Below are 27,130 nucleotides of genomic sequence, written 5' to 3'. Positions count from 1 at the left end.
CATAATAGCCAACAGACCTCTGGCTTAGGTATTGACGCCGTTGTCCTCAATATACATACACACACAACCCAAGTCAAACCTCAAGGCTGTGTCCCGTGACTGTATGATGTGACACGAGGTTACTGTTACAGCTGTCACCTGTTACTCAATACTAATGACTTTACTTACATTATTCTGAGAGACGTGACTGTGAAAGGACAGGAACATACAGCCGTGTATAACTATGAATACGTAGACTGCCTGTTTCAGTCATACACTAAATGAGGGTAGCCATTCGTCAGATGTGTATCACTAAGGGAGGCAAAACCACAGTTCGCAATCTGTCCTATTTGTACCATTTTCTAATGTTTATAACAAGTAAATCAATTTTATGTTAATGTCAGATTTTTTTGGCTTGAGTTTAAACATTGTTGTAATAGTGTTTGGAATGTTTAAAGTACCAATATGAGCCATTATTACCAGGGGGGGGGTTAATATATACATTGGCTTGACCATAATACAGTTTAATTTAAAGTTTTGCTCTCTACATCACAATTCAAACTACACACGAGTGCAGAGTGAGACCATTAGAGATTGTCTGCCACACGAATATATAATAAACAATCGGGTGAGTGTTCCTCGTTCGCGCGTAAGATGGCACTAGTATGAGGCTCAACAGTCCTCCTCGGTCAACTTCTTGCACACAGGATCCTTCACCCTCAGAAGTCAAATATCATTATGTCGGATATTTAAGAAGCTAATAGCCGGTAGTGAGTGTTTATAAGAAGAGCAGCCGAGCCTGTGGTGGTGCTGGGTCCATCACCACAGGCTCACCACAGCGTCACAACTAATCTGGATAGAGAAGCTGTCTACATTATGCATAGCTGAGGTTGTGTTGGCAGGTAGGTAGGTAGGAGCCCCAAGCCGTTACTGCTCGCTCTCGGGCTGCTCGTGTGGAGTGTTGTGTTTCTCTTTGCGTGGTCGTCCTCGTCCACCACGTCGGTGTGCACGTCCACGCCCCTTACTGCGCGTCTCAGGTCGGGGTTCTTGGTCTTGGCCGGTTGCCCCTCGCTTGAGCTCGGCTTGTGACGAAGACACGGCGCCCACCGACCCATCTCGTCCATGTCTGCCGCCTCGGGGCCCCTGTGACGTGTCCCTCGGTGATGTGGGCGTCCTGACCGGGTCCCGCCGCCCTCTGGAATCATCGCGGGGTGGTTGGGGCCGCCCTGACCCCCGTGTCTGCTGCTGACCAGACTCTGACTCACTAGTCTCCTGACCTTGTTGCTGTTGTTGACGATTTCTTGTACGTCCTCGCCCGAAGTACCTCCCTCGGCCCCGATTTTGCTGCTGCTGCTGTTGCTGCTGCTCGTGCTGTTGCTGTTCCGGGCGTGCAACGGGAATGGCTGGAAAGGTGGTGCCGCCATCGCGTTCACTCGACCTGGAGTAAAAACCGACGTTAATATTATTAGAATATAGAGATCACATGAACATCAAACCCCCCCCAACTTATTTCACCTTATTACTAAACACCGTAACGCTACCTGGAGGGCGACGAGTTAGAACAATTTTCACTTGAGGTTGAAATTAAAACTCCACACAAAGTTGACTCTCGAACTATACCTTGTTACGTTAATATATTTCTACACTTCGACAGCCAAGGACCTCACAACCCCATACACAAATTCTGGCCTTAACACTTTCAAAAAACTTCAGAAAGAAAGAAAGATGTTCTCCATTTTTTTTATCTTAATTTTCTACCCACCTGGTCACTCAATCTACCCACCTGGTCACTCACATCTACCCACCTGTCAAGAAATCGTCGGGTTGCGGGTGGACTGGCTGGGTTGCGTCCAAGTTGCCGCCCACCTTTCTCCTGTGGGGGTGGTTGCTGTTGGTATTGCTGACGAAGTGGTGGAAAGCGAGGTTCCCGGTCCACTTGGGTCCTACCTACGTCGGCTGCGCGTCTCTGTACCGGTGAAGCAGCGCCCAGTAACCGGTCCATATGCTGGGACCGCGGGGAGGTGTCTCGCTGGGTTACCTACCACAAGTCCACAAGTCAGTGATATTAGTAGCTTTTCTGTAGATGTTTCTCTTGGGTAACTTAAAGGAGTGAATTTAACTCCATAATGATAATAATATTTGGTAGGATTACATGAAGATTAGCCCTCTTCCCCAGCTTATTTCACCTGAAGATTACCCCTCGCCAGCTTATTTCACCTGAAGATTACCCCTCTCCAGCTTATTTCACCTTGAAGATTAGCCCTCCCCCAGCTTATTTCACCTGAATATTAGCCCTCCCCAGCTTATTTCACGTGAAGGTTAGCCATCCCCAGCTTATTTCACCTGATTATTAAATACAGTAAAGTTACCTGGAGGGTTATGCAGATTACGTTAGCGTTAGGGTGGTTAATCTTCAGGTGATCCGGATAATCTTAGTAAAAGCGAAATAACACTAAAAACCAACGCTTTCAAGATCATATCGCCTCTAATTATATTCGTATTTGATCTCCTTATAACCAAGACTAATACAAACCTCACTCATGCAAGGACAGCAGCTGTGTAGTGTTAAGAAACGTCGAGGATTATTGCACACTGGGATACTTACCACGAAGCTTTCAGCAAATGGCCGCTGTATGACTCAACGTGTAATGAATTTTCTTGTATTTTCCATTCCCTTACCAGTTTATTCTATATTAAGATCCACTAACACACAAAAAATAATAAACTGGATGTATATTATGTAATTAATTCTATGTTAGTACTTAAGGATATTCTTAAATTAATGGTGAGAATTTTGAGATAAAATTTTATAAGCGTGCAAAACCCAGGTGGACGATGCTCACTTGTCTGGCGTGCGGGGAGGTGTGGAGGGAGGCGCGGGGGGGTTGATCAGCTTCGGGAATGGTGGTGCGTGGAGGTGGGCGTGGTGGGGGGCGAGGCGGGGGCAGAATGGGAGGAACGCCTATCCTGTTGTTATGGTGTGCAAGGCCAGAGGACTCACTCGCAGCTTCCCGTACTTGCCTGGCGGGTGGGGAGGAGGGGACGGTCAGTGAACAAACACCACTCAATGGAGATTTATTTATTTAATTTTTAATCTGAGTCCTTGTGTTTCTTCCAGGACGAACAAAATCATGCTAAAAAATCAATCTCTGCATTCGCTTGGTGTTGTCAAACTGAAATCCAACTTAGCCTAGTATGTGAGATAGATGGATTAATCTCACGAAAAATCCGTTATCACCTTCCTCTTACATGTACAGTTGGGTGTCATGAGATTACAAATATTAGTACAGTTGTAGGAGTGAACGTTGAAACACCTGAGATCATTAAATATCTTGGCCACTAGAGTGTAAACAGATGACTGCCATAGTCGTAACATACACTGGAAAGGTTCAATAAATCAGGTCCTCATTGAATATAATATATATATAAATACTAAAATCTTATCCAACTGACAATATTTACATTATAAAACCTATTATATCTTAACTTAATATCATGAAGTGCATATTTTACACTCAAGGCAGGAACATGCTTCTGGTGTTGGCCATTTGCTGTAGGTAAAGAAAAACAAAACAACATCGGGTGCATCAAACCGTACAGTACATTAGCCACCAGCAACCGCCACCGTCACCCGTACCTGTGAGTGGGGATCAGCTGGGTGTGGTGGGGGCGGGGTGTCGGCAGTCATCATCCTGGTAAGGGGGAGCACCAAAGTACCTATCATTCGTTTACACTGCAGTATATAAAATTAAAAGTGTTCCTCTACCAATTTTATATCTTCGTAGAAACGTAAATTTCCCCAAATATTGGATAATTTTATGATAGAATCCATACATTGAATATAAATTACCTCATGGGTTAAAATTTATCAAGATACTGATCTTACCTCTTATGGGCTAAAATTTATCGCGTTACTGATTAGGTATAATGTTTCGCACTAAAAACTAATAATTTTAACATAAATATAGAAAAAGTTGTTTCAAGACGATCACAACTGCCTTTAAGGGTAAAGCGAGGGTGTGCCATTATCAGTGAGGGCCAGGGCAGTGACCAGCACGACGCGCGGGTTACTCCACCACCTTGGCAGGATGCTACATAGTCCACACAAAGATTGTTCCACCATTACCAGTACACCTGATAATGGACCCATTTACTACTGAGTACAGAGAGACACTCATCAACATTCACTAGCGAGGCGGACGTTTTTCAGCTAAGCTAGCCAGGAAGTTACACACACACACACACACACACACACACACACACACACACACACACACACACACACACACACACACACACACACACACACACACACACACACACACACACACACACATCTTAGATACAACTCTCACTACTCGTACTTTGGATCAGAATCCTTCAAACAAATTGGCTGAAATTAAGTAAGACATTAATAAAGCTCCTGCAGCCATTTTGTGAACAGATGTCTTTTAAGATGTAACCTGCAGAAGGTGTCGTACTTTTTAAGGTCTTCGATGAGTGTGGTCAGGTACTTGTTCTTGGCTCTCTCCTCCTCCAGGAGCCTCCGGGTGTGATGGGCTTCCTCCTCCAGAAGTTCCAGGTCTAAGGAGCGGACCAGCCTGGGGTCACCACGGCCTGAACGACCTTTTAGCGAGCGTCTGCAGGGGTGGGAGGGACAAAATGCACTGACAGGAGAGATAACGATAGTCTTCTATGCATATTAACTGTAGTGATGTTAATATTATCACCTTCCTTATCAGATATTATAAACACAACCTAACCTAACCTAACTTAACTTAACCTAACAAAACAAAACCTAACCTAACCTAACGTAATCTAACCTAACAAAAAGTAATGAAAAACAGTGGAAGATAATAAATAAATCAACACCGACTTCACTAACCTGATCACGATGTCGCCATTAGTTAGACCGCCAGGGGGGGATTGCAGGCTCAGCGGTACCTTGACGGTGGTGTCATTGTTGGTGGTGGTGGAGGCGGTAGTGTTGGAGGTAGTGTTGGTGCCGATGGTGGTGGTGGTGGTGGTGAGGGCGTCGTTCTTGGGGGCGGCGGTGGCTGCTGTATTGCCTCTCAGTTTGTTTTTCTCTAGTTTTGATGGCAACTCACTCTACAGGAAGAGGATCATGGTTAGGAGAAGGTATTGGATCACCTGAAAATTAGACCCCTCAGTTTATTTTCACCCTAACGCTAACCTAACTCACCCACCCACTCCAGCCCCACTCCACCCCTTCTCATTTCTTCCCTCTCACCTTAGGAGATGTCGCCTCATCACTCTCAGGGCTGAAAGGGAATTCTGGCTTGACCTGAGAGGCAGTGGGGCCCATCAGCAGCTGGAAGGTCAGGTCTGTAAGAGATAAACGAGGTCAGGAGGTCATCTAGTATCAGGCAATGAACAAGAATGAAACAGGATGTGACTTATGGGTGTGTTTAAGTAAATGATAAGTGTTTTAAGTAATCAATGGGCGTGTTTAAGTGATGGAATGATGAAAACGTGTGTGTGTGTGTGTGTGTGTGTGTGTATGTATGTATGTCTTTTGGAGGGGAATATGTTTGTGTAAAGGGAGTATGTATGTGTGTATGTAGGACTGAATTATTGTTGTTGCTATTGTTTTTTATTATTGTAGCTATTATTATTATTTAGGTTTGTTTACATTACACATCAATAATCCTCTTAACTAAAAATATAAGAATTTAGTATTACGATTCTTGGGAGACTCCATATCGGTAGCACACAATAGGCGTTGGAATCTATTTACCCACAATGCGACTGGAATCTCAAGTTAGTAGAATCGTAAACCTTTCTCTGCCTTAGCGATTCGAGACAAAAGAATTTGAATCAACTCTACGCTGTGTTCGATCCTCTCCTTCGCTATGCTTGTATTCTCGCCCTTATGAAGTTTAGGGTTGAGTGTGCCTTTGTGGTCACTGGTCTGTGAGGATCGTAAACTGTGTGTCTATAAGAGAGGCAATCGGGTTTATCTGACGTGCGGATTGGCTTTAGGAATGTTGTCTTGGTATTTTTGAGTGTGTGAGAGAGAGGCAGACAGTTAGATAGAGTGAGTGAGAGAGAGGAGGATGAAGGACTTCACTAGAGAGAGAGAGAGAATGGCGGACAGAAAGAGTCGTCGTAAACTGAATAATTTAAAACGAATATTTCATCTAAAATGGTAAGTCTAACTCTACCTAATATTCTTTAATAATAAACTCCTAACGAAACTGTTATTTTAATTAGATATCAAGTTACAGAGTATTTCATTCTTATTATGTGAAATAGAAATATACGCCCACCCCGGTTAATTAATTATAGTTACCCCGTTAAAATTGATTCGTTTTCTTTGGTTCTTCTCATATATCCATCAAAGAGCACGTTCAAGGCTAACCCTAGTAATTGACTCAACCTTCGTGGGCCTAAAGTTTGTATTTTTTTTTTACGGGGATTAGCCCACCCGGGCACAGGTCACTGACCCACATCGGGGCCTGGGGGGCCAAAATGTAATAATTATTCAGAGTAAATAAAATTTATAATAAAAAAGTAAAATAAAATAATGATAATAATAATAACTGTAATAATAATAATAATAATAATAATAATAATAATAATAATAATAATAATAAAGAACTATAAAGAAAAAATCAACAGTGAGAAACGATATATGTATGTTTTGTTGTCAAGTAGGAGAAACTATTGAGACCTGCAATTGTGTGTAAATGAGGCAGAAAGACAGATCAGCAACCTGGGACTTGGTCACAATTTTCGTAATTCTTTGTTTTCATGATGCTCTCTCTCTCTCTCTCTCTCTCTCTCTCTCTCTCTCTCTCTCTCTCTCTCTCTCTCTCTCTCTCTCTCTCATTGTCAGTAATACTCATGAGATATTTCCGATTAATTTTGTCTCCTCTCCCTAACTTACATCTCCTTCTCTCCCTCCTCACCCCTTCCTTTGATCTCTCATTTACCCCCCACGTAGACTCTATAATTCATCACTCTCCCTCCTTACCCCTCACCCACTGTTTCCAAAACCCCTCTTCTACCCCCCCTCATCCACTCACCCTTGTTCTTCCTCCCTCATCCCTTAACCTCTCTCTCTCAGCCCTCTCCCTCACTCTCTCTCTCCTCCCCGTCCCTCACTCTCCCTCCCTCACTCTCCTCCCCGTCCCTCACTCTCCCTCCATCCCTCACTACTCACCTCTGTTCTTCTGCTTGAGGGTGTCCACTTGTAGGTGTAGGCCAGCCAGCAGGTTTTGGTGGGTCACAGTCAACTCGGCCAAGTCGTGTTCCAGCTGTACCACCCGCGCCCAGCCACCACACCCACAACTACGGTTCTGTGGGCGGCGTGGGCGTTAGTGGGTGGTGGAAATGAGGTGATAAAGTGGTGATATATATATATATATATATATATATATATATATATATATATATATATATATATATATATATATATATATATATATATATATATATATATATATATATATATATATATATGCAAATAAATCACTGGAGGTAGTAGTTACACACACACACACACACACACACACACACACACACACACACACACACACACACACACACACACACACACACACACACTGGTCGACTCACACACATACACACACACTGGTCTACTCACAACATTGTTCTTCTCGTCAGTCCGGCGGTTTCGTCTCTCCTTGTCGAAGTTGTTGTCTGGGAGGTTGATGCGGGTGGAGGAGGGAGTCTGGGCCAGCTTGGTGATGATGGTGCTCTGCTGCTGCTCCCAGGTCGACCCGCCGCCCCCGCCCAGGTGTGGGGAGAACACACCCATCCCCAGCCCCGAGGGAGACCTCTCGATTGTTACGCCTTTGTCCGTCATCACGCCGCTGTTGTGGGGATATCCTCGTCTTGAAGGACTTTCAGAGTAGGATTAAGTATCTGAGAGGGACGATTCCTTCAGGTAATACTAGGTGGTGGAGTGTTGCAGTGTGAACCGGTTAGTTAGACTTGAGGGGATCCTTCGACAGCTGTGAGGGTTGTTGTTTCGACGAGAAGCTGTTGCCCAGTGCTGCAAAGGTTATGAAGGTTGTTGCCCTGTCAGGAGAGGCTCGTGAAGGTTCTTGCGGGTGCTGATCGCTGTCTGTTGATCATGAGCGAAGGTCCTGAGGTATTAATTTGTTCGGTGGATCTGCCAGAGGTATTTCTCGGTATTCCTGCGTCAGTAGTGAATCTTATGACTAATGGTCGGTTATTCCTCGTGTCCTTGCCTTCGTTATAGAAACCGTGACGACGCCTTCTGAGAACACCACGACTCGGTTGACGGAGGACGTAAGTAAAGCCAGACGTGAAGGCGGCGCCACGTATGTCCTCCCTCAGACTCACTCAACACTCGTGTGCAACTAACAAGTGGGTGTCTCAGAGCTGTTTATCTCCACCAACACTTGGGACGGTAGTGAGAGAGAGAGGGGGTGGGGAGACTGATGAGGGAGGAAGGAGGAGGGGGAGCAATATTTCTAACTGTGAAAAATCTTTAACAATTATTTCCTAGGAACTTTCTGGTATAGTTTCGACGCAGCTTTTTAATGGTGTGCCGCTGTTACAACATTGTGAACTCATTATGGAGTTGTGGTCTAGGTGGAGTGTGCACGATAAACTCGCCATGGATGCTACAGGGGGGGAGGAGGGATGAGAGGGAGGATTGGGGTCACACTGGACGCAAGCACTTGTTCCCACACACGGTTAACCAGGACATGACGTGACTGTCTATCTATCTGTCAGTCTGTCTTCCCCAATTTACTCTGTCTTAATTAAATCTTCACCTTGTCTCACCCCGTCTGAGAACTTCACCGTTTGTCTCAGAACTTCACCAATGTCTCAAACTTTCTTCATTTTGTCAAAAGTTCTACCTCATCCTGTGCCAAGGCTTCCCTCCCTTGCCTGACGAGAACCATAACAGGTGTGCCTCAGGCTGAAGGTATGAACTGGCCAGGTAGGTATGTAGGTCTCACGTCACCAATGTAGTGAGAGTGAGAGAGACAGAGAGGGCGTGGCTGCTGGGTGGGTAGGTGGGTTGGGTGGGCTGGGATAGTTTAGTCACCCACAGAACCAAACACACTCTTCCCACGAACTCTCCAGCACTGCACCACACGCCAGGTAGCCTCACACTCTGAAAAAAACAAAAAACAAATCAATGAGGAATTTCTGTTCATCGACATAATTACTAATGATAGAGACTCTTTAAGCTGATGAGGTATTACTAGTACAGGTACATGGAGTATAATAGGCAGGTGTAATAAATTATCTATCCACCTTGATAACAGAAAACTAACTTTACACAGTAGAAAATACCTAACACGCCTCATGGGTCAAAGAAAACGTACATAAACCAGTTAAAGAAAACGTACATAAACCAGTTAAAGAAAACGGACGTACACTAACGGACGTGGAGTGTGTGTACAAGAACGAGAAACAAATTAAAAATAAACATTGTATATAAAAGTCCACCACGAGAGAGAAATACAAGATTAAGTAACAAACACCTAAAGGAAAATGGTTGCCAAGACATTATTATAGCGTTTCGTTGTTGTGGTGGTGGTTATTTGGGCTGCTTCTTGTAGGTGTTGACATCGCTTAATTTAATGCTGATCAATTCCCTTAAATTAGTGCTTATCTTTGCTGTGTGATCTAGTATTAATAACTTGTTGATTTTAAGATGCGGCGTTGGGATATGATCTATGTCTGTCTGTCTGTTGAGTAAGTGTTCAGTGGGTCGAGTTAGTTATGTATGTAAAGCGACCAACAAGTCCGCAGTATTAAACACACACACAGGCACGCCTTCCCTGTGTCACCATGCCCCCGCGTACTGCACTGCGTTACACTGCAGCTCACCCACTACTACTACACTGACAGACCCTCCCTCCCCCTTCTACCTACCTCCCTCTTCTTCTCCTTTTCTCCCCTAATCCTCCATCCTGACTCCTTCCTTCTCCTACTCCTCCCCTTTCTCTTTTCCTCCACCTCCTCTCCCTAAATCCCCTATACCTTAATGACTCTCACCTCACACCTCCCCCACACAGCCTATTCCCCTCCCACACCCTCCCCTCCCACAACCTCCCCTCCCACAACCCCTACATTCTAAGGGAGGGAAGAGTGAGAGGGAGTAAGGGAGCGTCGTCAACAAGGGCCAGTCACTATCTCCACACATTTCTTGTCTCCCGCCGCCGCTTCAGCAGGTGTATCTCGTGACCTCAACAGGTGGGGGACACAACAACACACACACCTGTCACACACACACACACACACCTGTCACACACACACACCTGAGACGTGACGGATTGCGCATGACACCTTCTTGACACGCCATCTTGACACTGTCTATTATAATGTTACTTTGATACTGTACCTTTAGGTTGAGTTAGGTTAGGTTAGGTTAGGTTAGACTCATCACCACGTCTCTGAATCAATACACGTCACCGTCAATGTGTGTGTAACTCCCTGTGGGCTCGTGAGTCGCTGTGAAGTCATATGTTTATTTTCCCAGGTATAAAAATAATTTATTCTCACTTGAGGTGGGTGAGTGTTCTGTGAGAGGGGGGTAGAGAAAGGGGGTGAGGGGGGTAGAGAAAGGGGTGAGGGGTTAGTGAGAAGAGGATTGGGTGGTGAGGGAAGGGTGAGAGATGGGTAGAGCGAGGAGGGGGAGTGAGAGGAGGGGGGTATGGGTGATGGTGGGGTGATGCTAGGGGAGGGGTGAGGGAAAGGTGAGGTAGTAAGATGTTTTAGACATGAGGTAAGAGTAGGTCAGGGTTACAGAGGGAGGGAGAGGTGAGAGAGGAGTGCGAGGTATGAAGGTGAGATGATGATGATAATAATAATAATAATAATAATAATAATAATAATAATAATAATAATAATAATAATAATAACATAGGGTTTAAATATTATCACATTATTGTTAAAGATATTCTCCTCCTTCACTCTCCTCCTTCCTCCTCCCTCCCTCCCTCTCTTCACTCCCTCCCTCCTTCACCCTCCCTCCCTCCCTCCCTCCTCCTCCTCCCCTCACTCCCCTCCCTCCTCCCTCCTCACCCCCTTAACACCCCCATACCCCCCTCTTACACCATTAAAGGGACAGTGACCAAACATGCTCGACCTCGATACAACGGACTCATCGAACTGAAGAGGAGAGCAAGGGCTTGTGTGTGTTGTGTGTGTGTGTGTGTGTGTGTGTATATATAAACGTACCCCCTCAAAAAACAAACACACAAACAAACACTACCTCTTTTACACACCGAAAATGAAATAAATAATAAGTTTCGAAACAAAAACAATAAAAAAAACACCAAAACAAAAGAACATCACTGGGTACACGTAACAATGGGCTCAAGCCTCTCAGTACGGCTCCAACACCACTAACCTAACTCTATCCAATTCTTTTTCTAAATCTATTTCCACCTTTACTGAGTCAATAAATCTGTCTGTATGTTTCCTTTTTTTCTTTAATGGGTCATGAGAGAGAGAGAGAGAGAGAGAGAGAGAGAGAGAGAGAGAGAGAGAGAAATTTATCACTTGTAAACAAAATAAATCTTTAACAACAACAAAAACAACAAACATCAACAATAACAACAACAAAAGCAACATAAAAACACTACACCAACAACAACAACAACAAACAACAATAAAATACAGCTTACAAGGACCCCCCAAAAACAGGTGTTAGTGATGGTGAGAGAAGTTAGTGCACATGACCAGGGTACTGACGACGAACCACAAGGCTAGAAACAGGATTTAATTTAACTTACGGACAACACACTCACTTAACACTCAAGGTTCAGCGTTTATTTGGGTCAATTTCTTTCTTTCTTTCTTTCTTTCATTCTTTATTTTTTGACTTATTTATTTATTTATTTTCAATTTGGTTAGGTTAGGTCCATTTAATTCGTGTTTACATCCAGAGAGAATTAATTCCACACACACACACAGAGGCTGCTACAGTATTAAAATATCACCATGACAAGACCCAAGGCCCCAGTAAACAGACTTAACATGCAGTGGCCGACGACAACAACGACGACAACAACAACAACAACAACAACAACAACAACAACAACAACAACAACACCAACACTCCCTGGGAACTATTTTATTTTTAGTTGTAAATAATTGAGTTTTGTGTGTGTGTGTGTGTGTGTGTGTGTGTGTGTGTGTGTGTGTGTGTGTGTGTGTGTGTGTGTGTGTGTGTGTGTGTGTATGAGGGTGAGGGAAGGGAGGAAAGGTGTGAAGGAAGGAGTGAGGGAGGGGAGGAGGGAGGAAAGAAGTGAGAGAAGGAAGGAGGAGGGAGGGAAGTGAGGGGAAGGAGGGAGGAAAGAAGTGAGAGAAGAAAGGAGTGAGGGAGGAAGTGAGGGAAGGAGGGAGGAAAAGAAGTGAGTGAAGAAAGGAGGAGGAGGAAGTGAGGGAAGGAGGGAGGAAAGAGTGAGAGAAAGAAAGGAGTGAGGGGAGGAAGTGAGGGAAGGAGGGAGGAAAAGTGAGAGAGAAGGAAGGAGGAAGTGAGGGAAGGGGTGAGGGAGGGAAGTGAGGGAAGGAGGGAGGAAGAAGGTGAGAGAAGAAAGGAGTGAGGGAGGAAGTGAGGGAAGGAGGGAGGAAAAGGTGAGAGAAGGGAAGGAGTGAGGGAGGGAAGTGAGGGGGAGAGGGAGGAGGAAAGAAGTGAGAGAAGAAAGGAGTGAGGGAGGGAAGTGAGGGAAGGAGGGAGGAAAGAAGTGAGAAAAGAAAGGAGTGAGGGAGGGAAGTGAGGGAAGGAAGGAGGAAAGAAGTGAGAGAAGAAGGAAGGGTGAGGGAGGAAGTGAGGGAAGGGGTGAGGGAGAGTGAGAGAAGAAAGGAGTGAGGGAGGGAAGTGAGGGAAGGAGGGAGGAAAGAAGTGAGAGAAGGAAGGAGTGAGGGAGGGAAGTGAGGGAAGGAGGGAGGAAAGAAGTGAGGGAAGGGGTGAGGGAGGGAGGGGGGGTTGATATAAAAAGTACAGGTAGTGGCAGGCTGTTAATTGTACTCGATCAATACAGGTGCGGCTCTTGCTGCTCCTAACAACCTTCTTCTTTCATTTACTTCTTTCATTTCTTTCATTTTTCTTCTTTCTTTCATTTCTTTCATTTTATTTAATTTATTTTATTTTCTTCTTTCATTTGCTTCTTTCTTTCTTCAGTTACTTCCTTCACACACACACACCGTCTCACTCACTCATTCATGACACACACACAGAGACAGTCATACTCGAGCCCTGACTTACTCGTAATCATGAACTTTCACACACACACACACACACACGCACGCACACACACACACACACACACACACACACACACACACACACACACTCCTTTATGAGTTCCACACACACACACACACACACACACACACACACACACACACACACACACACACACTGGAGGGATCCTGTACAGGTCACTGAACTCCCTCCCTCGGTATATGCACCTCTAGATGGGGGAGGGAGGGTTGAGGGAGGGTAGGGAAAGGGAGGAGAGGGGAGGGGTGGGGAGAGGCGGGGGTGAGGTGAGGTGAGGTGGGGAAAGGGGGGGTAGGGAGGGGTTGGGGGGAGGGACGGTAGGTAAATAATGTATTACCGAACTTGAACAACTTTCAGAGCGTATTGTAGGATATATTGATGCGTCATAAATACTACCGCTGTCAGGGTCCAACCTTCTCGGAAGTCGGCACACGTAATCACCTCGTCTGACGGTCTCCAATAGTCCATGCAGTAGTTTACCCCGCTATGAGTAACGAGTCAGTAGTAACGAGCTACGAGTCAGTAGTCACGAGTCAGTAGCCATGAATCAGTAGCTACGAGCCACTAGTCAGTAGTCACGAGTCAGTAGTCACGAGTCAGTAGCCACGAGTCAGTTGTTATGAGTCAGTAGTTATGAATCAGTAGCTACAAGTCAGTAGGTACGAGCCACTAGTCAGTAGTCACGAATCAGTAGCAACGAGTCAGTTGTTATGAGTCAGTAGCTATGAGTCAGTAGTTATGAGTCAGTAGTCACGATTCAGTAGTCACGAGTCAGTAGCCACGAGTCAGTTGTCATGAGTCAGTTGTTATGAGTCAGTAGTTATGAGTCAGTAGTCACGAGTCAGTAGTCACGAGCCACGAGTCAGTAAAAACAGCAGCTAGCGTTTCTCTGTCTCCTGGGACCAGCACACCTGCCCGCTATGACAGTGTAAAAGTACAGGCTACGTCAGTCGAACGTTCGCTTAACTTTTGCCTACACTGGCGTTCATATTGGAGCACTGGTTCTTAAACTTAGGTCCAGGTCAATATTTCAGGGGCTCCACGAAGGTCTATAAATAATCGGGGAAAATTTTCAATATAATTTCCCTTAATCTTCAGCTGATCAAATTGAACTTAAGATCATTCAGAACAACATCAAGTTTTATACATATATCAGAACGAAACGATGAAAACTTGATCTTAGGAATAAACTTTAAGCTCTGAGAATCACAGCCACGTTACCCAATACCAGAAAGTAGCCGTACTCTGGGAATTGGATGCTGGGAGTCCCATCTATAATCCTTCTCCTCCCAGCTCCCCCTCCTCCTCTTCCTCCCAGCTCCCCCCTCCTCCTCTTCCTCCCAGCTCCCCCTCCTCCTCTTCCTCCCAGCTCCTCCTCCTCTTCCTCCTAGCTCCCTCCTCCTCTTCCTCCTAGCTCCCCCTCCTCCTCTTCCTCCCAGCTCCCCTCCTGCTCTTCCCCCAGCTCCCCTCCCCTCTTCCTCCCAGCTCCCCCCTCTTCCTCCCAGCTCCCCCTCCTGCTCTTCCTCCCAGCTCCCCTCTTCCTCCCACTCCCTCCTGCTCTTCCCAGCTCCCCCCTCCTCTTCCTCCCAGCTCCCCCTCCTCCTCTTCCTCCCACCTCCCCTCCTGCTCTTCCTCCCAGCTCCCCCTCCTCTCCTCTTCCTCCCAGCTCCCCCTCCTCTTCCTCCCAGCTCCCTCCTCCTCTTCCTCCCACCTCTCCCTCCCAGCTCCCCTCCCTCTTCCTCCCAGCTCCCCTCCTCCTCTTCCTCCACCTCCCTCCTCTTCCTCCCAGCTCCCTCCTCCTCTTCCTCCCACCTCCCCCCTCCTCTTCCTCCCAGCTCCCCCTCCTCCTCTTCCTCCCTCCCCCTCCTCCTCTTCCTCCCACCTCCCTTCCTCCTTCCACAGCTCCTCCTATCCCTAGCTCCTCCTTCCACCCTTCTAATAGGCTCCTGTTCTAATAGACCCCAGTTCTAATAGGCCCCAGTTCTAATAGGCCTCAGTTCTAATAGACCCCAGTTCTAATAGGCCCTCAGTTCTAATAGACCCCAGTTCTAATAAACCCCAGTTCTAATAAACCCCAGTTCTAACAGACCCCATTTCTAATAGATCCCAGTTCTAATAGACCCCCAGTTCTAATAAACCCCAGTTCTAACACCCCCAGTTCTAATAGACCCCAGTTCTAATAGACCCCAGTTATAATAAACCCCAGTTCTAATAAACCCCAGTTCTAATAGACCCCAGTTCTAATAAACCCCAGTTCTAATATACCCGTTCTAATAGACCCCAGTTATAATAGACCCCGGTTCTAATAGACCCCAGTTATAATAGACCCCAGTTCTGAGATGGATCGATTCTAAACAGACCCGGCCATGCTAGGTTAGGTTGGAGCCCAATAGGACTGAGGCTATATGCTACCATCGTGTGTGTGTGTGTGTGTGTGTGTGTGTGTGTGCGTGTGTGTGTGCGTGTGTGTGTGTATTTGCAGTAGTTACGTAAAGAAGAAAGTACTGTACGATCATGACATAAACACACACACACACACACACACACACACCAAGGTTCACCTGGTAGATGTTTCTCTTTAAATGTTTCGATCGATGCTTTCGTCCTGTGTGTGTATATGTATGTATGTATGTACAGTATATGTGTATGTATGTATGTATGTATGTACATCTGGCTCTATCAATACACCGACCTGTTTACCCACCTATCCAATTACCCCCCCCCCCTCTCTCTCTCTCTCTCTCTCTGTCTTATTCCATTTTGCATCGATATTTCTTTTATTAACGACGACTTTAACTACCAGGAAAAGTGTCAAGATCGAACGAAAAAATATCAAACCGAACAATCATGTCGAGTCAACAATGACAGCTGAGGGAGAAAAACAAAACAAGTATATTTATTTTCTTTCCCTCTGCTGACGTCAGAGGGAGTGGATGTGACTTCACTGAGTTAGGGTCTGACGTCATAGGAAGCGGGTCTGACGTCACAGGGGGGTTATCTGGATGTGATTGGTCAATATTGCGCGATCTGAATGGTGATTGGGTATGGATGTGACGTCATAGAAGAAGGATCTATGACGTTGTAGGATACGGTTGCACGTCACTGGTTGGTCATTTGTCAAAGGGGTGTGGTGGTGAGGGGGAAGGGGCTGTGTTGGAGAGAGAGAGAGAGAGAGAGAGAGGATTAACAGAAAGGGAAGGAGGAAGAGGGAAAGAGAGAGAGAAAGTTGACCCAGTACAAACCTTTATAACAATTAAAGAGGATGGCTGGACAGTCTCACGAACCCATGTTACTCTCTCTCTCTCTCTCTCTCTTTTCCCTTTCTCTCTCTCTCTCTCTTTTCCCTTTCTCTCTCTCTCTCTTTTCCCTTTCTGTCAATCTTCCTCCCCACCCCCCTCTCTCTCTCTCTCTCACACCAGAATAGCTCACTGGTCGATAACTTACCCCATAAATTACCTTGCGATAATGACCACCTAATTTATTGAGTTCACCCGCTGCCCTGTGCCTCCTAGTCAAGATAGATAGATAGATAGACAGATAGATAGATAGATAGACAGATAGATAGATAGATAGATAGATAGATAGATAATTGACAGAGGTTGAAAATAGATGTATGGATGGATCAAATGAATAAACAAGAAAAATGGTAAATAAAAGGAGAGAGAGAGAGAGAGAGAGAGAGAGAGAGAGAGAGAGAGAGAGAGAGAGAGAGAGAGAGAGAGAGACCCTCGGGACACTTCACATATTGAAACACAAAAGAAAAGCACCAGGTAAGGTCGATACCAATCAGCGGGTGAACCAGGTGAGGTGATGAGGTGTGGTGATGGTGAGGTGTGGTGATGGGGAGGTGGTGGTGGTGATGGTGAGATGGTGGTGATGGTGAGGTGGTGATGGTGGTGGTGGTGGTGAGATGGTGTGATGGTGAGGTGGTGGTGGTGATGGTGGTGGTGATGGTGGTGGTGGTGATGGTGAGGTGGTGGTGATGGTGAGGTGTGGTGGTACTGTAGTGATGATATGGTCGTTGCAGGAGTATAGAGGTGACTTTGGTTGTGGTTGTGGTATGTTAGTGTGGTGGTGGTGGCAGGGGGCTACAAGTGGTATTGAGAGAGAGAGAGAGAGAGAGAGAGAGAGAGAGAGAGAGAGAGAGAGGTAAATAATCCTCCTCCCAAATATCGTAAAAAAAAATAAAAATAAAAAATAAATAAAATCACCACCACTTACACTCACGACACTTACAAAACAATGACCTTGATACAGTGACAGCTCTACTGTATACAACACACTGCATGACAATATCACATGACACTCACACAAACCCCGCCACTCAGAGCCCCAGACACATCAATACCCTGTACAAGTGTTCGTTGTGTGTCGATCGATGTGTCATATGTGTGAGTGTATATTTTTGTCGGCGGAGATGTATGTAAAAGGTTGGTAATGATAAACAAGGTGGATTAAATTGGAAATATCACAGGTTGAATTGAAAAGATTTGGGATTTGTTTTTAAAGGTTAGGATGATGATATGTTTTAGCCTTGTGACAGCTGAATACTATGGTAGGTCACTTATGGTATGACAGAATGAGAAAGTGAATATACTAACAATAACAATCTGTAATAATAATAATAATAATAATAATAATAATAATAATAATAATAATAATAATAATAATACTCTGCCTTGTAATAATCCAAATTTTATTCCAATAGAAATAATATAAACATTTCTTATGAGTTAAATCTTGAATAATATTATGGCATATCTGTTGATTACATTATAAACACTGAAATAAACGTGTACAATATCGCTTACTTGTTATGAATACTTAAAAGTCATGCCTATGGGACACTGTTACTTTTCACCCAGAACTCACAAAATCTATGGTCATATTACGTAAAATTTGATTAGTTGGGGCTCCGACACTTAGTTATTTCCACAAACTTCTAAACCCACGAAGCCATAAGTTCACTAGTTTAGATACGTTCACAGATGAATTTAACAAACTTTAAATGAAATATAAATCAAAATAACCTAACATTGAATCTACTGTACAGTGTGAGAATCATAACGTTTGCTTTTCACAATTACTGTATCGTTTTGTGTAAATAAGTAAAATAACTAAAACTATAAATGTTATTATTCTTGTGTTTATCCATATAAATCAATCCTCATTTTAATATTTTACCAATTAAAAAAAATATTAACTTCCAGCTTATATCCACGGTAATTAATAACAATGATATATGGACTACTCGCTGCTAGTATATACTGTACTAATATAACATCGAATTCGAATTTGATATACGAGACAATCCAATCCATTTATCGCCCTAAGGCAAATATAATACAAATATTTACGTTCGAAATTCAACTAAACAATAATTACTCAGAATGGCGCAAATATGACAATTTCCTGAAGAACAAAATTGTCATTAAATTTAAATGGCAATGATCATGCTAATATTGCTATCTGATTGCTACTACTACTACCACTACTGACATTAATATTGTTGTTGTTAGAGCTGTATTATCATTATTTGAGTATGCGTGTGTATAATACAAAGACAGTATAATTTTCCGCTTTCATAATATATATAAAATGTATGAATGCATTCGTGTGTGTGTGTGTGTGTGTGTGTGTGTGTGTGTGTGTGTGTGTGTGTGTGTGTGTGTGTGTGTGTGTGTGTGTGTGTGTGTGTGTACACGTTTGAACGGCAACCTTATAACACAATAAAGAAATTTCCTGCGTTAATATTAGCTGAAGAAAATATAATAATATATCCTCATAAGCCAAACACGCACATCAGGCTCACCCCATATTGTTCAGGGACCGAAATTTGGGACAACTGGTCCACACCCAGCCACGAGCAGACAACAAAACCGTATCTCATAATCTCTGTAAAAACACACAGAATAAGATGCATTTACTGTTACTCATTAGGAAATTAATTAAATACAAGAAATACTCCTTCATTTAGTACCTGTATCAGCACAGATCCTCGAAAATATTAAATGGATACACACTCACACCACCGATGCTGGAGACACACTAGTGCGGGGAAGACGGGGGAGGTGTCAGGGAGAAAAGCTGGCCATGTGCCCCAACTTTTCCCCTATATTACCTGTCAGTCTAGGGATGCTATTGTATGGAAGTTTCCCTGCTAGCTGTTGCAGTTTTTAATGTTTTTTTTTTGAGGGGATATGTCATAACTGTGATAACTTTATATATAGATATTTACATTATGTTAGTTAGAATGTTTAAATTTACCGACAATAATTCAAGAAATGCTCTTGAAATGTTCTTTGAGTATAACACGAATATTATTATATATATATTTATAGAAAAATTTGTTAAGATATTTTTTCACCTAGTAGATGATGATGTTATTTAACCTTAAAACTGACTAAAACTCATTTCTCTTCTCAACACCAAAAGGTTTATATATAAATGTGAGCAGTGACGATGTGCTGATTCATCTCCCCACTGGCCGCTACTGTACTACATATATGTCTGTCTGTCTGTCTCCTGATTATAGAGTTCCAGACATTACTACATTGACTGTGTCTGTAGAATATTGTATTTCGCTTTATGAAGGATCCATATATGTAACTTATTTAAGCAAAGTAAGAATATTAATATCAATATTCTCAGTATTAACGTAGTAGCTCTTTGATAAAATTAGTTATTATTAACTTACTGTTGTTATTTTCACCGTGGTATCATATGCTGAGTCATCTTAAACTGTATATTTTATTAATAATAAATATTCTTGTTTGCAATAATACGAAAAATGCGATATCATCCAGGGCCGGGTGGCAGGGAGACAGAATTTCCCTGTTTTAGGGAAAATTTACAGCCGAGCTCATGACTGCGCCTGCCCGTACCACTGTTACTGAGTCAACAGTAATTGCAAACTACTATTTTATGCAGCGTACACCAGGACCCCAGTGGCTTACTATTCTCCAGAATTACTCATTAAACCAATAAATAATATAATTAAGATATTGCTACTTTTGACGTGAATTGTAACGATGGTCATTAATCAAAGCCGGTAGATAAACTGGCAACTCACACAGCCGGGTTCTGCCGCGCGGTATTGATCATGAAAACACTCTTGGTCGGCAACTAGTTAATATCTCATTCACCTCGAATGTTCTAATGTTTCCACTTTGTAACAAGAATAAAAAAACCCTCAAATAATATACATTACTATCGGAGGAAACAGATTTTTTAATATTACAATAAGTTAAGACGTTGAAGGTGGTGGGGGTCTGGTTGGGTGCTACAATGGCGTGACTCAGGGAAAATACTCGGTGATGACTCAAAACTCCTCCACACTATTTCTCCCTATATCACCATCACTTTACATAGTCACATAAAATATCCCAATCATGCTCTTCAAATTATCTTAGAAACTTAGTTGTTTCTGAAGTTAATTGGTGCAGTACAAGGTAACTTTGTATATACTGTAGGTGATGTTAATTACATAAATTATTGAGAAAAACCATATTTTTATATTTAATTATAAGCGTGTAGTTTAAGCCTTCATACTCATATAAATTCAACCTTCAAGATTTAATTTAGTATAATAATATAGCAATTAATATAAGACCACATAAGGTAAAACAAATACAATACTTATAGGCCTACCCAACAAATTAAATCTTTTCTATATTGTTATTCCTATATATCAGCTAAAATAGGTCGAATATAACAGTAGCTACTTCTGCCTCCCATATATATCAATGGAGCATCAGTCATTTTATCATTACCACTACCATAGATACTACCATACTGTCATGACTCCGCCCATGACAGCAAAGATCCCCGCAAAGCATGATGGTCGTGACGTCATATCCTCCCTGGCATAATACTGAATTATTCCCAGGACGAAAAGTTATCGTATATATTCTAAAGAATTCGGAAATGAGGAAATAATGGTGAGGTAACGTCATGTTCAATACGGCAATGGATTCTTGTATGTGTGTATGTGTGTGTGTGAAGACTGGGATGAGAACGGTACATAGACAACAATAACTTTGACTTATGAGCTAATTACTCCATATATAACCCTAATCGGGAGTATTAATCCACTTTTATAAGAACAATTCATAATTACCCCCTCCCCCTCGAGAAAGCTTTGCATTTCTCTTATTCAGTTCCGCCTTCAGTGTAGACGGATTCATTTCTACGAACGCCAACACTAATCGGTTGCTAAGTTGGTTGCTAGGGACGCTCCTCGTTTGGTTTATAGTGCTGACAAGAGCTGTTCTATATTATGTGGTATATTTCACGCTCTAATACCCAGAGTTATAGTTTACAGGCTATATAACTAAACACGAAAGTCGACTATCTTGCAGAAATAAGTAATGATATATAAACAGGAAACCAACCATTAAAATATTTCTTCCCGTTTCAGAATCCATTTGTGTTGGGTGATAAACAGTTGCCCATAGCAGAGACAGTATCAAGGAGTTTCGTGAGGTAAAGGAAGAGAATTGGTACACCTGAGAGCTCATTTGTGGCCCTGATTTAATATTTCGTCTTGAGAGAACCTAATATAAACAGCAAGGTAAGAATGGTAATGTTTTTTTTAAGTGTATTTGGCTATGATTGCATTGTATAGTTTCTGAGGGTTGAACAATCGGGCCCCATTTCTAATTTAGCTTAACGTAACCAGCATTGGGGCCCCAGTTAAAATGGGCCCCCAGTCCATAACGAGCCCTTAATCGGGATATCAATGTAAATATCAATCAAAGACGGGGGTTCTATTAAGGAGGTCTATTACAAGGGGTTAAAACTTAAAACTGGGGGATAATAGAACCTCTCTCTCTCTCTCTCTCTCTCTCTCTCTCTCTCTCTCTCTCTCTCTCTCTCTCGTCGCCAGCATGACCATCAAACTGGAAGACATGCTAACGGTGGTAAAGGCGCCCGCTCAAGCCCTCGACCTCTTCCGTACTAAGATCAGAAGCAGAGAAGACTTTGATAAGGCGTTTGAGAAGGTCCCCGAGTACAAGATACGACCCGAGAAGGTGAGAGAGAGAGAGAGAGAGAGAGAGAGAGAGAGAGAGAGAGCAATTTTTTTTCAATAAAGCTTACGAGATCTAACCTAACCTAACCTAACCTAACCTAACCTAACCTAACCTAACCTAAGACACCCCGACACACCTTTATACACCCTAACACACCTTGAAACACCCTATCTGTACAGCCCCTAACATGACCTATATTTAAAGAATCACAGGTAATGGTGCCTCTCACCTGTTTATATACTCAACAGGTGTACCTCGTGTTAGGACAGGTGAGGGTGTTTGATTACGGTCTTGTGGCAATGTTGTGGTGTTGGGAGTGTGATTTATTGACCCTCTACCTGGTGATAAGAGATAGTGTAGTGATAAGATGTGTACTTGATCTATGCACTCACACACACACACACACACACACACACACACACACACACACACACACACACACACACACACACACACACACACACACATCTCTCTCTCTCTCTCTCTCTCTCTCTCAGTGTCTTTGTCTGTCTGTCCCTCTCTGGTCTTATCAGATGGTGAGTTTCATCAACAACGCATGAAGGTTAAGTGTGTGTGTGTGTGTGTGTGTGTATGCGTGTGTGTAGCATTAACCCATTACCCTCTCATATCCACCTTTAACCCTTCCCATTAACCTCCTCTCCCTTCTTTCTCGATACAGGTGCGTCCAGGGGATGTAATGGGTGAGGGGCCGGGGGGGTGGAGACACAGGGGGGAAGAGAGCCCCCAGGCGAGCTATGCTGACCCCCTCCCCCACTCCATGCAGGGCCTGACCATGGACGAATTCTACCAGGTAAGGTTAGGTTTAGTTCACGTAGGTTAGCGTTAAATTAGATTAAGTTAGCGTTAGGTTAGATTAAGTTAGCGTTAGGTTAGTTAATCTTAAGGTGAAATAAGCAAAGGGGATTTACCATCAAGTGACGCCAGAGACCAATTGACCTTTGACCTCTCCCCCAGGTGGACATAGACTGGAGAATGTTGACCACAGCCAGACCGAAGACTCGCTGTGATGAAGACATCTTTTCCAGGTAATTCCACACCTGTAAATACACGTCTGGTATTACACATGTCTCTACCACACCTGTTTCTTCATATATGTTCCTTCAAATCTGAAATTATGTTTATATTAACCCCACATCTGCTGCTCCACGTGTTACTCCATACCTGTTACAAACCTACTTTACACACCTACTCCTTCTCACCTTATACTATACACTTACTATTACAAACCTGAAACCTCTGACGACCACACACCTGATACCTTACACCTGTTGCTGCAGACCTGATAACTACACATCTTACCATTCCACATATGTTCATCTGTGGAATTTCACCTTTGGTCTAACTCCACACCTGTGCTTTTGTGTTGTTTATCTGCGTGAGTTGTAGTGTTGGTTATGTCAGGCTGTTATTCTTCTCTTGTTTATCTGTCTATATGCTACACACATCTTTATTCTACGTTGTGTTTCGTACTGTTTGTTTATCCTCACACACACACACACACACACCTAACAGCTGCGCCAAAAATTACCCCCTATTAACTTCCACCCACACACTTGTACTGTTGAATTTCATCATTGCCTCACATTTTCACACCTACACGACTGTATTACACCTAAAAGAAAGAACTACAGCAAAAAAATGCATCTTGTAAAAAAAATAGCTCATTAAAACCAGATTGTATTAACTGTATACGCATTATTATGGCTGTATCCGTATTATTATGGCTGTATACGCATTATTTTGGCTGTAAACGTATTATTATGATTGCATACTCGTTATTATGGCTGTAGCGTATTATTACGGCTGTTTACGTATTATTATGGCTGTATACGCATTATTATGGCTGGATACGTATTATTATAACTGTATATGTATTATTATGGCTGTATGTGTATTATTATGGGTTATTTTCACAGATACGTGGAAATGGGTCGGTTACAACTCCAGCGTGTACGAGAGGAGGCAGAGCGGCAGGCGGAGGGCAAGGACTGGACGGGTCGTATTGTGAAGGTGATGACACTGCTGATAGATAGATATTCAGTAAAATTATCCTGCAAAGTCAAATTAACTCAACAGGTGAACATAAATAGAACTGTTATATAAGATAAACAGTCAGCCATTTCAACTAACATTACCCAAGACAGCTATTAAGACGTATTAATCCATTGTGGTTTTGTTATTGTGTATATTTTACCTGCGTCGTCAGCTCTATTACATTCCCTTGATCCCTCTCACAGGTCGTGCCAGGAAGGGGGTCACTGCCAGAGACTAGGCTACCCACTTGTAAAGAGTGTGGAGAGGAACTATGTGACGGACTCTGTAAGGATTATCTCTATATGAACTACACTAGATTGCAGGTGTGTGTGTGTGTGTGTGTGTGTGTGGAAGAGATAGGGGAAGAACATTGTGGTGGGTTAGGTTAGAATTGTTTTTATATGAACTGTTTTCACTTACATGTACGAGAGAGAGAGAGAGAGAGAGAGAGAGAGAGAGAGAGAGAGAGAGAGAGATAATTGCCCTATTTCCACAGACAGTAGAGAAGAAGGAGGAAGAGTCAGGATTGGATGCGGAGGAGGTAGGGACACCTAAGGCAAAGGGGAAGAAGAAGAGGAGGACCAAAAGGAGGAAGAAGAAGAAGAAGAAGGAGAGTGAATACCCAGACGACGATGCTGACGACGAAGATGAATAAAATGCAAAGGAGATGAATCACAATTATAAATGGCTATATAACTAAATTCAGTGAAAACACAGAAATACTAACTAAAGTGAAAATGTCTGAAACATAGGTGAATAAAACTGAAGAAAAAACAGAATTACCATAAATTATAATATAGAAAGCCATGACATATACGGAAAGTTTACAGTGTATGTTTGTCAAGTGTCGTATTCCTGACATGTGAGACAACAAGCCGCCAGACGATACCAAAACAGGCTATTGTGTATGTGTCAACAGAACCACAAAACGTGGTGGCGTAACTCATCCAAATTTACAAAACTATTTTATGAGATAATTTCGTAAGATAAAATGTCAAGCATCTAATATATCTCATTACGTGTGTTAAGATCTTTCCAAGTATAATATTCAAATATATTGAAAGAGCGTTGTTTTACGGGGTAGTTTATCTGAGTAATTCACTTTCTAATCGGCCCAAATAGTAGCGCCCGGTGTTGACATGACACAGTTTTCTGACTTACCAAGAATGCTACCTTTATTGTCCGCTATTTATGTACACTACTGCTTAAAGATTAATTTCATAACTCGAATACTGTATCGCTACTTAGAGATCGTAAAGGTGTTTCACGTTGGGTTTTTTTCTATTTAATGGTATTTAGTGTTTACATACAGGTAAAGGCTTACTGCGGTGACCCTGTCGAGGAGTAGAAGTACGATGATCCTTACCTTGACTTTTCCTGCTTCGATTATCTCCTATTATCTCACAACTACAAAACAAAAGGTCTTGCTGGTGGAGGATGAGCCACTCAAGCATCTCTTCAGTGTCGAACGGAATGCTCAAGTGCTCCTCGAGTTCTTACGGGGGTAGCGGAGACGCAAATAATATACCACAGCTGGACAAGAGAAGTGGAGGCTGTTCTCCCCCCTTCACCAAACAGAACAATTCACTGTCTTTGTTGGGTTAAGATTGTCAGAGATTTGCTTTTAACAAGTACAATTGATTTTGCAAGGAAAAATCACGTAATGCTTGTGTCGTGCAATGGACCTTGGTGACGCATGTACCGTAAGTGGCACACAATTGACCCCTTCTTGCTAACTTATTCTAACCCAGCCTTCATCACCTCCAAACTAAAGACAGTGTTATCTCAATACATTTCTGACATCTTCATTTGTATTAAGTGATAATTCATGAAATTTATTAAATCAAGATGTAACCAATATGGGGACAAAATCGCATCACGTGAATAGACGCCCCAGCTTATTTTACCTGATGATTAAATACCCTCACCTTACCTTGAGGGATTAGGTTACGTTAGGTTTAAGTAGATAGGATAGGCTGAGTGTAAGTTATGTAACAGTCGACACTGGGTTCGCCTCTCAGTGTTTGATAAGAGCTGAGATGTTTAGTGTGTTTACAGGGTAACCATTTATGACAGCAGGCATGAGCATAACCAGACCTAAATTGAATAAACTTAGCTCTTTAGATCAGGTTTGTGTTCAATGTCCCAGACAGCGGCTTATTTACTTTGCGTGTCTTGTTTATAATGCGGGTCTCGTGCGTGAGGAGGCTGTCTATTGTGTGTATACAGGATATGACATTTCCGGCTCTCGGGAAAATATACCACTCGCTTTTTATCCTACTAAACACAGTTCTCTCCCAGGTCACCCTCCTCCCCCATTCACTCATTTATATTTTCATAGAGAGCAGTATAGACGATGAAGCTGTTAGGATCGTTAGAAGCAAATGCTCAAATATAGGTAAGGGAAGGTAAAAGTTGATGACAGGTGTTAGGGGTGCACAGGTGTGGCCATTGAGCTTAAGTTCATGACAGTCAACGAGGTGTTTCAACCTAGGTTTCGTGGCTCGTCCAGTGAACCAACTTTCCAAAGATTCTTATAATGAATATCACTCGTAACTGAATATTTAAGAATACTGTACGCGTAACTTATTAACCTTAGATAAGTAAAAATTAAATCCCAAAACAATCTTACATTATATTGAGAATAACTTCTCTCATTTTCAGTTACAATCTTGGTTAAAGGTTAATTAAAACGAAATTTGGGATGTAAGTAGCCGTATAAGTATAACAAGTGATCGCGGGCACTTTCGTGTCCTTGTGAGAGTTTGAACGCTCGTGACAGCGTACAGCGAATGAGGGT

At 43.0% G+C, this 27,130-nt stretch overlaps 2 protein-coding genes across 3 annotated transcripts; one reads left to right on the top strand and one right to left on the bottom strand.

Annotated features, from left to right (window-relative positions):
- Nucleotides 1-487: 487 nt before the first annotated feature.
- On the bottom strand, nt 488-22,519 carry LOC121856095 (activating signal cointegrator 1 complex subunit 2 homolog). Of its 2 annotated transcripts, none has more exons than XM_042351410.1 (9): nt 22,505-22,519; nt 7,610-9,118; nt 7,166-7,301; nt 5,231-5,325; nt 4,865-5,088; nt 4,461-4,619; nt 3,617-3,671; nt 1,785-2,017; nt 488-1,417 (listed from the first exon to the last, which is right to left on the bottom strand). In XM_042351410.1, the coding sequence occupies exons 2-9, from the start codon at nt 7,829-7,831 to the stop codon at nt 907-909; spliced, it is 1,635 nt and encodes a 544-aa protein (XP_042207344.1). In that variant the 5' UTR covers nt 7,832-9,118; nt 22,505-22,519; the 3' UTR covers nt 488-906. The 2 variants fall into 2 exon arrangements, with proteins under 2 accessions (XP_042207344.1, XP_042207343.1); XM_042351409.1 differs by lacking the exons at nt 3,617-3,671; nt 22,505-22,519 and adding exons at nt 2,823-3,000; nt 19,224-19,305.
- On the top strand, nt 21,473-27,130 carry LOC121856097. Its single transcript, XM_042351414.1, has 8 exons — nt 21,473-21,526; nt 21,663-21,815; nt 22,131-22,275; nt 22,955-23,086; nt 23,251-23,321; nt 24,213-24,306; nt 24,534-24,653; nt 24,827-27,130. The coding sequence occupies exons 3-8, from the start codon at nt 22,132-22,134 to the stop codon at nt 24,983-24,985; spliced, it is 720 nt and encodes a 239-aa protein (XP_042207348.1). The 5' UTR covers nt 21,473-21,526; nt 21,663-21,815; nt 22,131; the 3' UTR covers nt 24,986-27,130.

The sequence above is a fragment of the Homarus americanus genome, unplaced genomic scaffold, assembly GCF_018991925.1.
Source record: "Homarus americanus isolate GMGI-L3 unplaced genomic scaffold, GMGI_Hamer_2.0 scaffold11628, whole genome shotgun sequence".
Taxonomy (NCBI): Eukaryota; Metazoa; Arthropoda; class Malacostraca; order Decapoda; family Nephropidae; genus Homarus; species Homarus americanus.
The sequence above is the reverse complement of the archived record's forward strand: the minus strand, read 5'-3'. Positions and strand labels throughout refer to the sequence as shown.